The following is a 12,387-nucleotide window of genomic DNA, read 5'->3' as shown; positions in this document are numbered from 1 at the left end:
AGGTAGTGGCTGGATGATCACAAGATCAGAAAATCCTGGTCAAAGAGACTGTAGTGTACAACCCTTTCCCAAGGTACAAAGTCTGTCGCTAGTGTCCCTAATGTGGATGCTTGGCTCAAGCTTCCAGGGACAAGAATATGAGGACCACACGTGGAAACCTCCTCCAGAGTTTTCCCTTACCCGGAGTGGGGAGCGCCTCACAGTGCTGTACATAAAAAGTGACCCTTTATATGTACCAGTGGTGGTCAAGGTTATGCTCTAGGAAGTGCCCGGATTAAACACTGTTTCTGAGTATTTCCATCAGGGCATTTCTAGACAAGGTTAGCATCTGAGTCTCTGAAGTGGGTAACGGCCTCCCCAGTGTGGATGGTCATCATCCAATCCCCTGAGGGCCCGCAGAGGACCAGGTGTAGGGAGGAAGCTGGAAGTTGACCTTTTTCTGGCCTGACTGCTTGTCCTCAGAACATCTCATCTTATCTTCTGCCCTTGGACTGAGTTTTTCATGGACAATCCCTGGTTCTCAGGCCTTTGGACTCACTGAGTGACAACATGGGCTCTCCTGGGTCGCCAGCACGCATATGGCAGATCACAAGGTGGGGCAGATCACCCCACCTCCACAACCACATAAGCCAACGCCTGGTAATAAATCTGTCTATAATCTATGTCTACCTGTGTCTCCCTATCTATATCCAGCTTGTTCTCCATTTGGTTCCGTTGCTCTGCAGATCCCACAGCTTCAGAGAGTAACGGATATTCAGAGGGGCCAGAAATGAATTGCTGGAGGGCAGGAATTACGTTGGATTCACTTTTTGTCATCCTTAGTGTCCTGTAGCATCCTACATTGCACATGGTGGATAGGGAATTCAGAAAATAATTTTCGGAATGCTGAGTGAATAGCATGAGGGACAAGGCTACACTGTCAGAGCCCCACCAGTCCTATTCACACGGTTTTCCCCATGAGGCCATTACACGACTTACACACCGTTAAGAAACCCTGCATCCAAGAACCAAAAACCAAGGATGCTGTTGCAAGGAAGGTCGTGGGCTGCACAGAGGCCACAAGCCGGCGGTACAGACCCAGAGGGGGCGACTTTTGGAAGACAGAGTGCCATATCTGCATTATATCTCCCATCCAAGTACTAACCAGGCCCGACCCTGCTTAGCTTCCGAGATCAGACGACATTGGGTGCGTTCAGGGTGGTATGGCCGGAGACTGCATTATATCTCATGCTGTATGAAGTTTAAAAAAATAGAAACATCTAATATGCTCAGAGGGAAGGGACAATCTTTCAACTGAGTAGAACTTTAAACGCTGGAGGGGACGCTGGGGATTTAGCTCAGTGGCAAAGCGCCTGCCTGGCAAGCGCAAGGTTGTGAGTTCCATTCCTGGTATCGCAGGAAAAAAAAAAACAAAACAAAAAAAAAAACCGCTGGAGGGACTGGAGAGTTGTTTTTTTTTGTTTGTTTGTTTGTTTGTTTTTTTTAAGACAGGGTCTCACTGTGTAGTCCAGGCTGGCCTGGAACTCATGGCGATCCTCCTGGCTCAGCCTTCTGAGCTCTGGGATTACAGATGTGTGCCGCCCCTCCTGGTTGGAGAGGATTTTCCAAGGTGGAAGAATGGCCTGAGTCCTGGCAAGCTGTGGTCAGCACAAGCTGGGGTGGGGCAGGACATGCGACAGGCGGGGTGGGGGAATTCCTGGAGAGAACTTGCAATTGCCTAGTTGTCCTGTGAGCTATAGCACCTACTGGGGTACAGACCTGGCATTTTTCTGTGACGTTCACTGGCTCACAAAGCACTGTGAATCCATGTCCTCCTCCTTACTGACACTGTTCTTAATCTAAGCTAAGAAGGCCAGCTAAACAGTACATTTGGACTAAGCTGTTCCCTGTGGCCCAACTGCTAAATATCAACACTGGCCAGAGCATTTCATCAGACAGATGGATTAGTATTTTTTTTTTAACCTCAACTGATAAAAATGCCCTCTTCCTCCTGCGTCCCACAGCAACTGCAAGACGTAATGCTTCAGGACTATCTTCCTTTCCTCTTCATGAAGTCATGCTAACTTGCAAACTGCTACCACTGCCGTAGCCTCGCTCTAGGGCTGGCCTTCCTGGCCCGGCACAGAGGCAGCCCTTGGATAGCTGTTGCCTAGCAACACCTTACAGTGGGATGGACAGTGGTCCAGAGCATCCAGAGCTCTCCCAGTGCAGACAGCTCGGGCGGAGAGATATCATCTACCTTAACTTAAGGCTGAGGCACACAGGCTTTGGGGCTTCTCATAGAGAAATACAAAGATGAAGTCTCAATGAATCGTTATCTCACTTTAGCATGTTGCTTAGGGGTCATTTCTTTCAACTTCATTCTTATCTCCCCTCTGCTTACACCCTCTGCCCCTAGGAAGTTTTGTTTTCACAATTTTAGAGAGAAATCTACAGAACAAGTCTGAACACTTTTCTTTTTAAAGAAAAGTCACATTTAAGCTTGATCTTTCTTTTAGGCATGCACAAACCCAGCTTATTTATTCTTTTTCCATAAAAGAGGGTGAGAGATTGGAGTGAGTGCCTGGTGATTGTCGTCACAGACTGGCTTATATACCGGTCCCCAGGGCGTCAGTGCTGTGTGTCTTGGGGATAAGAGCTCTGCTGAGAGTTTTGGGGATCCTACACTTTTCGGAGAGCTTGAAGCTGTGACTACTCACTGTCACCAATGGAGGGGTAACAGGAGGGGGAGGAGGGAGGACTCACTACGGAAGGTCAAAGCAAACAAAAGCGGGTGTAGGGGGCTGGGGGTTTAGCTCAGCGGCAAAAGCGCCTGCCTGGCAAGGGCAAGGTCGTGAGCTCGGTTCCCGGTACCGGAAAAAAAACAAAACAAAACAAAAAAAAAAGCGGGTGTAGACTCCTCCAGTGGAAATACAAAGTGTCACCTGTGGTCCAGTGTTACAACTGGGGGTTGCCTCATTCCGAACTTTCAAAAAAGTTCTTTTATCCAGGGTTAAGGCGTCCCACAGGCCCAGCTTCATTCTTGCTTTCTCATACCACAGAGCTGGAGAGTTACTCCTAGTAGTAACTCCACGGATTTGTGACATCATGAAGCCACGTGATACTTTCTGGAGTAGTTTTCTTACGATATATGAAGCCAGAGTGCAGCCTCTGAAATCAAATTGGTATGGGTTTAAATCATTCTACTGCTTCTGCTTTATGATGTGGGACAAGAGTTTTAACTCTGAGCCTCTTTCCTCATGCGTGCATTGGAAATACCAGCCCTGCCAAGATCTTGGAAACACGGTGTTCAGGCACAAATGCTGGGGTAGTGCCTGATTCTTGTCGGCATTCAAACTTTAGTCCCCTCCCCTCTCCTCTGCTTTGTGTCTCCCTCGCCTCTATCATTACGTCTTCTCCGTCAGAAACTAAGCAGAGGCCAGGGCTGCGGCGAGACAGGTCAGAGGGAGTCAGCTGATGAGGAGCGCGGCCCTCACTCTTGTTCCTGCGGCTGTTTTCTTCCTTACTGGAGGCGGGTGTACATGCTCACCCTGAAATTGCCATTGCCGGTTTCTCTTTGAGCTTTTGAGAATGCGATAGAAAGTGAACAGAGGGGGCAGACTCGGGGTAGAAGGCAGTCAAAGAAAAGTCCTGCAGGGCTGGGGATTTAGCTCAGCGGCACAGTGCCTGCCTGGCAAACGCAAGGTCGTGAGTTTGATTCCCGGTACCAGAAAAAACAAACAAACAAACAAAAAAGAAAAGGTCCTGCAATAATCCGAAACTGGGGAGGATGAACAGGTGTTCTTTTTTGAGGGGAAGACGAAAGCATTGTCAAGACTCAGGGAAACAAGGTTAAGTCTCTCGGTCAATATGCACTGAGCACCCTATTTTATACCCGCGCAGCTTTCTAACGGGATACCCAGCCACCCGGACCCCGGCTCCTCCCATTGTGTGCTTAGGGTCTAAACGGACATAGAAGAGCCTGAAAGGTCAACCACAGCCTACTCGGAGGCGCCAATCATACAGGTCCTAAAAGGCTGCACACTGAAAGCCCGACTCGATGTGTTTAGTCGCGGAAGGCTCCCTGTCAGAGGCGAGTTCTAAACCCATTCCTAGGAGAGGAGGGCCCGGGGCTGAAGGGGAAGAATCGAGGGGCTGGAACAGCAGGTGCAAAGGCCTGGTGGTGCTCAGTGGGGGAAAAGCCCTCCTCCTCCAGGGCTCTGAGAGGCTCCGTTGGCCTGGCACTCTCCTCCCCTGGCACAGCTAGGCCCGGACAGGGGGCTGGGTCACAGTGGTCTAACCTCGCTGGACCGGAGAACTCCAAAGAACGGGTAGAGGAAGGCAGGCACCAGCGCCGCGGCTCCCAGGGGCACCGCCTCGGACACCCAGTACACGGCCGTCACCATCAGCACGTAGGCACACGCGGCCTCCTGGAGGGGAGGAAAGAGCGGGTTAGTCCCGGGCAGGGAGAACCCACACACGGCCCGGGCTGGGGCGGCTGGCGCCAGGCACAGCGCAGCTGCCCAGGGAAGACCCATTCTTTGTGGGTGAAGCTGCGGCTGCTCCTCGGGCCAGGTGGGCGCACGGTCAGCGCTGGTGTGGACGCCACGCGGCTCTGGTGGCGCCTGAAACTGCGGGGGCGGGGACTGAAATTGAGACCCAAGATGAGGAACTGTGACGGCGGAGTTCGGAGCTTTAACGCAGACTGGAGCAGGTGCAGCGGACACTAGAGACCCGAGGTGAAGCTAGACTGGTTCCTCACCGGAGCGGGCGGGTGGCGGTGTTGGCTTGCGCACGCGCAGTACGCACAGGGATGCAGATCGCAGGGTGTGGGGAGCTGGGTGTGCAAGAAGTGAGATTTAGGAATAATCCCAACGGTGGCTCCTGCACCACGTTCTCATGGCCCTGAGATGAGTCTCAGAAATACCCTAGAGAGAACAGCAAGGCCCTGAACCCTCACCCTCTCCAGCCTCGCCCCTGAAAGAGTAGCCCTGCTGTCCTTTGATTCTGGCTACATTATAAGATTTTACTTAAAAATAAAAAAGGCCTCGCGGCTTTAAAAATGAGTAAATGAAGTTACATCGCCTTGCTTCAGATTGTCAGCTAATACTACATCCATTCAGTAGTAACTTTTTTGTTGCAAAGTTTAGTGGCAAACTTGGGGCCTCAAGCGATCCTCCTGCCTCAGCCTCCTCATAGCTGGGATTACAGGTGTGCACCATCATTTAGTAGTAAATTTTAATACAATATAAATTGCTAGCCAAGAACTGGTTTGCTATTTCCCCCTCGAGTGTCCAGGCTGAGGTTCTTTTGTACTGCATTCCCATTGAGTGGCAGGGCGAGCCTTCCTGGGGGCAGGGGCGGTCGTTTGTAGTCAGTACAGAGCCTGTAGTCAGTACCATGCTGAGAGCAGGACCCTCACTGTGGATGAGGAAGAAGATGAACTCCTAACTCAGTGTTTCTCAACCTTGGCTCTAGTGACATTGTGGGCTGGACAATCCTTTGTTGTGGGGCTGTCCCGTGCAGTGTAAGGCATTTGTTGTGCTTCTCTGAAAATAAGACCTAACAGCCTTGAAACGAGAGACCAAAAATGCCAGCCCCACTCAGCCTGTCCTTGCCTTGCCTGCCTCACAGAGTAGCCACCAAGCTAGAGAAAAAGTGGGGCAGAATCTTCGGCATGAGTCTGGCGAGCACCACTCTGGCTGGTCACCATCAACTAGGGCTTATTTTCTAGCTAGGGCTTATTTTCAGGGAAACACTGTAGCAGCGTCTCTGGTCTGTACTCACTAGCTGCCAGTTGGGACAGCTGAAAATGGTGCTCACTGCTCTTCAAGCCCTTTCACCTGCCTGAGGCCGCAGGAGCATCCTTTGGCCAAGGGAACAGAGCTCCGCCTCCGTGGAAGGCGGCTGGGCATTCACCAGCATTCCCTCCGGCCCACTCGCTTTGCCTTTGGGTAACCTAGGGGCCCACAGATAAATGAGTGCACGTCCTCATCTAAGCCCAGCCTTGCTTAACTTCGGCTTCCAGCAATGCTGATGGCCCCCGGGGATGCCGACGGAGGTGCTGAGGAAGGCTGCTAGGGGCATGCAGGACTCGGAGGACCCTGTTATAGAAAAGCAAGGGCACTGCGAATTTCTCAGTTTCCACTGAGTTCTCCACCATGGGGGCCCTGGCGACCTCCCCTGCTTGCTGCCCCGAGAACCTGGGAGCTCTACCTATCTGTAGCCCCCTGAGCACAGAACTAGCGTCCTCTAGCTGCCTCATTAAAGTTACAAAAGATTGCTGTGCTCAGAGAGGGCGGAGAAGCGGCCAGCAGGCTCTGCCCAAAGGGACCTTGCTCCTCCTGGTAGGCATCGGTTACAGGGCTGGGGCCACTGGTTTGCAGCAGGGCCAAGAGGTGAGAGAGAAGACAAGACTTGGAAGCGCTAATGATAAGACAACAGATTCCAGTAGGGTGGAAAGGTAGCTGCGCTTGGGAAAGAGTGCAGTTGAGCCAGGTGTGATGGTACACGCCAATGATCCCAGCACCCGGGAGGCTGAGGCAGGAGGATCATTGTGAGTTTGAGGCCAGCCTGGGCTACAGAGTGAGTTCAAGGCCAGATTGCACTGCATAGCAAGACCCTGACTCAACAAACAAAACCAAACAAGCAAACAAAAAACAAACAAGAAAAAGAATGCAGTTGAGAGAAATGCCCTCTTTGTAATAGAAATAAAACTACCTGAACAAGTTCAAAGCTCTCTGGAGCCTACTTCTCATTGCCTGTCTGGGAAAGAGACAATGACAGTCTTCGTTCCAGGTAGAGGAAGGGGCAGCCTGTCTTACTGGGAAGCCTGTATCCTGGTTAGGAGAGCGTCACAAACCAAGGGAGCTGGGCTGGAGGGGACAGAGGGACAAGGAGAAGGGAGGTAAAGAGAGAATTTTCCTCCTACCATGCGCCAGTTGGGGCTGAACTAGGAGATCTGGGGTAGGCTGAATAAACTGCTCACTGGGAAAGATCTTTAGGAATTGGGGAAGGTCCTGGAGGAAGTCCGTGTGCCTCCTTCCGCCAGCAAATCATATCAACCTCCTTCCGGCCCCTCTTGGTCTTCCCGGCAGGCACTTCACAAGCCTGGATTCAGCCCCAAGATGCTGCAGGGCTCTGTTTTAGGCCTCTGGGGTCTCCCTTCTCTTACTGGGAGGAATATTCTGGAAACCCCACGGCACTGCTCATCAGGAACTCGGGAGTTGGTAGGTATTCAGGGAAAGCTAAGGGCCAGTTTTTATTTTATTTTATTTTATTTTTTTGCTATTGTTCAAAACACGGAGACAGTTCAAAAAGGGGAGGCCCCTGTGGAGGGTGCTGCTACCTTGAGACTATCTCAGGCTATCGCTGTGCTCCACCACCAGTGACCGCTCACCAGGAGCTTGACATCTGCTCGTTTGCCCTTTGTAAAATTTAGCTTAGGAGGCTGGAGGCAACGTTTATCCCACTGGGGACCCTGAAGAGGGGCTTGGTGATGGATGCCTCTTCTTGCAGCCACTTCCGTTTTCATTTGGGACTGAAACACAGCCTTGCGAATGCTAGCTGAGCCCTGTACCACTGAGCTACACTCCCCCACCCCCCGCATCTGTGATATGACAAGCAGGTCTGGGGAGACATCGGCACCTCTCAGAAGGCAGCGGTGGCTTGGCATCCTGAGGACCAGCAGGACTCCTGGCCAGGAGCTCCTGCCCAAGTACTCAGCCACTGCTCCCCATGCCAGGCGTTCTGGGGGTTCCGCGTCAGAATGGAAAAGTCTGACACTGGGGTGAAGGCTGGGAAAGGCATGGCTAGTGTTGTGTGCCCCGCCTGTGCTTGCAGTGTGTGCACACTGCCTTAAAGAAGAGACGGGCTTCCTAAAACTGCTGTGGGGAAGAAGGGTGCTTGTCTCTTGATTCCTTTAGACCCAGCTGACACTGAGTTAAAAGCACCATAAAAATGGGACAAAAAGGGCTCATCTGGACAACACAGACGCTGACCAGTGGGCAGCCCCAGAGAGTCGTCACCTGCTGATCCCCACCCAGGGCTCACTGCATTTCCCCAGCACTCTAGGTTATTTCTGTTACTAAAGACGTAAGCCAGCTTGTCTGTAAGAATGACCCCAATCCTCTCTATTTAACTTTTTAATTTAATTTTGGTTCCAAGTGAATCAAGGAGCGAGTGGAAGGCGCTCTTCCCCTCCCACTACCAGAATTCCCCTGCTGTGGCTTATTTTTCCTACATCTCAAGGGTAGCGCCAGCTGGGGGCAGCCAGAGGTGAACAGAGAGGAAGGGAACGGAGGTGAACTATGGGTCCCAGAAACAACCAATCACAGAGCCCGGGCACCGCTACCTGCTCACACGATCCCCGTTAAACATTAGGTCACGGTCCCGAGTTTGGGGCCACATTTCTTTCTTTTTTTCTTTCTCTGTTTTAGATCAACCCCAAGGGCAAACTACCACAGAGCTGCATCGTGAGCCATTTTTATTTCTTTTATTTTGAGGCACAGTCTTGCTAAATGGAATTTGCAGTCCTCCTGTCTCAGCCTCCCAAGTAGCTGAGACTACAGGTACCCATTGCTGTACCTGCCTGCCTCATTTTTCTATCTTGTCTTTTTCCAATTGTCAGAGGTGCAGAGAAGGAAACACAGAGGATGCAGATAACCACAGGGCCACCCACGCAGAGCCACAGCAACACGCCAAGCTCTGTTTCTGCCTTCAGCTTTCCTGCCCTGCGGTTCACTGGGAGCCTCAAGGATGCAGATTTTCAGCGTCGGGTTATCAGCGCCCGCCACGACCGACCACCGGCCACAGTGCCCACAATGCTCCACAATGCCCTCCGGCCCCGTCCTGGCCCACAGTGTCACAGCCCTCCCTGTGTGTGTAGCAAAGAAGGTCTTTTACATGGTGTCCCAGGGCGTCCTTCTTACGGGTGGCTGTGCCCGCGCTGTGCTCTGTGCACACCTGTCAGTGATTTCAGCCGAAGCTCCCTCTCTGTCCTGATGCCTGTCTGCGCCCACAGGGTTGGGGACTGGCAGTAAGAGGGAGGGGTTTCGGGAAGGTATTTTGCCCCCCTCAAAAAAGTTCATCTATTCAAATGCACAATAACCCATCTTGGGGCGCTGCCGCAGATCCCCATTCCCCCTGTGCCCTCCCTGGTGTGCCCTGCCCCAAGACCAGGTACTTACACTGCTCGGGTGCAGGATGGGCAGAGGCAGCAGCAGCAGGGGGACGCAGATGACCAGCAGCAGCTTCCTGGCCCGGAGGAGGCCCTGCAGGAAGCCCATGGCGGCCCTACCTGCGCTCCTGCCTGGCTGGTTCTTCCCTACGCTGCTGTCCGGCCAGGAAGACTTCTTAAGCTGGGCTGCCAGAGCCCTCTCTGGTCTTGCGGGGCAGAAGAGGAGGGCTGTTACACCCCCGTTTCCACAAGAGGTGGGCTCCTGGCCTTCCTCCTAGGTGGGGCTGATGAGCAGCAGAAAGCAACTGGGAAAGGGTGGTACCCAGGGCATAGTGGGCTCCTCTTGGCTTGGTTAGCAAGAGAGGATCTTCATGCTCCCTGTGGGCAAAAGCCTTCCTGAACAATTAAAACCACGCTTTTGCTGCTTCTGCGTGGCCTTGGAGAATCATTTAATATTAAAAAAATACTAAGAGCATAGCATGCTGGCCATCATTTTTCCCTCCCTTGGATGGCCCACAGCGGGGAGGATCTGTTCCATCTCCTGCCTGGCTCCCTAGTGTAAAAATCTGGGAGCCCCTTCCCCCAAAACCGGTGCCTGGGAGCCCCTCACACGGGTTTGCTGCTCTGTCCCAGGCCCTGTCACCCTACCTCCTTTCAAATTTCTTTCCTTCAAATTGGTTTCCTACTTCTAATTTGCCTTGAGCCTGGGCCTCCAAAGCGAGGAGGAAAGAAAAAAAAATTCCCAAGACATTCCTGATTATCACAGGACAAAAACTTGCGGGAGGTCCACCTTTAACTTTAATCTACCAATGGGAGGCCCGGACAGAGGCAGTAGCCACACCCACGCCTCAAAGCCAATCAGCAAGTCGAAAAGAATGACTCAGTATCTCTTTCAAAGGCAGCTCTTGATTGGTCACAGCAGGGGCCTGCTGATTGTGCAGGATCTAGGCAGCTTGCAATGCTTATTTTTCCATTTCTCAGACATCCTAGGGGCTGGAGTGATGATCATTGTTGTAAACATAATCCCAGTTCCCCAAGCACTGCTTTGGTGTTTCTAAGCTAGGGCACAGATCTCTCCCCGGAGGGGCCCCTTGCTGACCTGGTCATCTGGAAGGTGACAGATCCTGGGCCAGAGGGACAATGTACTACTGATGTTCCAGAGTGTACTGTGTTAAGCTTTCGGACTTCCCCGCTGGCCAACATTGTTTCCTCCACAGTGAGGGAATACAAGGGTCTTAGCTATAAGTGTGAGACTGTAAGAAGCACTCTGGGATTGGGGGAAAGGGAGAAGAGCAGCTGACTCTCTGAACAGGTCTAGACGCCTCTTGCTCCAGAGGTCCTCCGACGCTGGTGCCGGTGGTCTTTCTGGCCGGACAGGCACTCAAATGCTCCTTTCCAAGGGCTCCTTTGGCTGGCGTGCAGAAGGAGGTGCTGGGGATGTGAGAAGTTGACAAGTCCAGGGAAAATGGCTCAGGAGCAGCAGATTGGAATTTCTGGTCTTCATAGATCAGCCTTTCTTCTAGGGGAGGGCTTGGGGTTTGGGGATGGTGAGGAAAAGAAAAGAAAAGAAAAACCCTTCCAGTCTTCTTTAAGTGGTGGTTTTGGCAGCATTACCTTGACCTGGGAGCTGCTGAGCAGAGGCAGAGCTTATGAGATCCATTTTCTCCTCTTGATGCACAGAATTCAAGGACTGGCACTTTCTAAGGTGTGCAGCAAGCGCTGTTGGAAATGATCCCCAGGCCAAACGTGAGGCAACCAGGAAAGTGGCCCAAGAAACCAGTCCTGGATCTTGGCAGTTACTTGGCCAATATAATGCCAGCTTTGATAACTCATATCTTTGCATGCATCTTAAAGACTGATTGTTGTATTTACTACATTAGGGCCTCATTTTTGTTTTTGTTTTTTTGGCTTCTTGAGACAGGGTCTCACTATGCAGCTCAGGCTGGCCTTGAGCTCACTTTGTAGCTCAGGTTGGTCTCGAACTCACAGCGATCCTCCTGCCTCAGCCCCCCTAGTGCTGGGATTACAGGCATGCGCCACCACCCCCAGCCGGCCTCATTTTTATAATGGGTTTTAAATTCAGAATGAACAAGACCTCATGGGTGATATTTTAGTTGCAAACAGAGAGACTAAAAACAAAAATAGAAATCAACATCCACTATTCAACCTAGGAACCACTTAAATTCCTTGGTGAGATAATCTGAGAATAACAAAGATTCCAGTGAGTTTAGCAACTTGATTGTGGTATTTTTATTATTCATAGGTGAATATTTGTGAATAAGGTTAGGTAAGGCAAGTGACACAGTAAGACTAGTAGTTCTCTTTTAAGACTATCCATTTTTCAGGCAAAGAAAACACTTTCCAAAATCCAATGTTCAAGAAACGGAAGACAGACCCTACTTGTGTGAGACAGGGAAAGTGGTCACATTCTTAAGAACAAAAACTAGGGTGATCGGTTGCCAAGTGTTGGGGGTGTGGCTGGGGATTTAGTTCAGCGGCACAGCTCTTGCCTGGCAAGTGCAAGGTAGTGAGTTCGATTCCTGGTACAGGAAGAAAAACAAACAAACAAAAAAAGACTCAAGTGTTGGGGGAAAGGATAAGGGAAAATTATTGAATGAATATATAGAGCTTCAGATTTTTGAGATGAAGCTCTCTAGTGTGTGTGGCTGGGGGCACAACTCCATGATAGAGCACTCGCCTAGCATGCAGAGGCCCTGCATGTGTCCCTAGCCCCGCAGACAAACAAGCCACAATGTGAATATAGTTTACACTACTGTACTGTTTGCTCATATGGTTAAGATGGCAAATTTTGTCATTTCTCTTTTTTTTTTTTTTTTTTAAAAAAGACATGTAAGACATTAAAATGAGTTAGGAAATTGCCATGTGAAGCCATTTAATAGACATTTAGTTCCGGACCAGTTTACCTGAAAAAAATACCTTTTCGCTGATATATGCCTTATGGGATTCTCTTTTCATTATACTCAAGGTGATAGGAGAGAGAGAAGTCAGTTTTAGCTCGAACGATGTTTGTCATTGTCTCTTGAGTGACATTGGGGATGACAGCTGGGATATTAAGGCTGCCAACTATATAGGCAGCTTCCAGAGCCTGTGCTGAGATTTCCTAGCACAGTAGAAATGGCGGAGATGGTTCCATGAGTCACAGATGAGTTTCCACTATAAACGCCACATCCCCAAGTTATTATCTGAGTCAATGTGATGAGATATGGCCC

The 12,387-nt window shown here is 50.9% G+C and overlaps 1 protein-coding gene across 2 annotated transcripts in view; it reads right to left on the bottom strand.

Moving 5' to 3' along the window:
* Positions 1 to 9,941, bottom strand: part of Slc13a4 (solute carrier family 13 (sodium/sulfate symporter), member 4) — a 44,191-nt gene extending 34,250 nt beyond the window's left edge. Inside the window, exons 1-2 of one of the 2 annotated variants that reach the window (XM_005405472.2) lie at positions 9,168 to 9,941; positions 4,281 to 4,409 (exon numbers count right to left, since the gene is read on the bottom strand). In XM_005405472.2, coding sequence (XP_005405529.1) covers positions 4,281 to 4,409; positions 9,168 to 9,266 — 228 coding nt within the window. In that variant the 5' untranslated portion in view covers positions 9,267 to 9,941. Of the gene's footprint in view, positions 1 to 4,280; positions 5,193 to 9,167 lie in introns of those variants that run through there. The other variant, XM_013505027.1, reaches the window with a different exon arrangement.
* Between the last annotated feature and the right edge of the window lie 2,446 nt (positions 9,942 to 12,387).

The sequence above is a fragment of the Chinchilla lanigera genome, unplaced genomic scaffold (genome assembly GCF_000276665.1).
Source record: "Chinchilla lanigera isolate Chin_1 unplaced genomic scaffold, ChiLan1.0 scaffold00093, whole genome shotgun sequence".
Classification (NCBI taxonomy): domain Eukaryota; kingdom Metazoa; phylum Chordata; class Mammalia; order Rodentia; family Chinchillidae; genus Chinchilla; species Chinchilla lanigera.
Note: the sequence above shows the minus strand (reverse complement) of the source record. Positions and strands in the feature narration are given on the sequence as shown.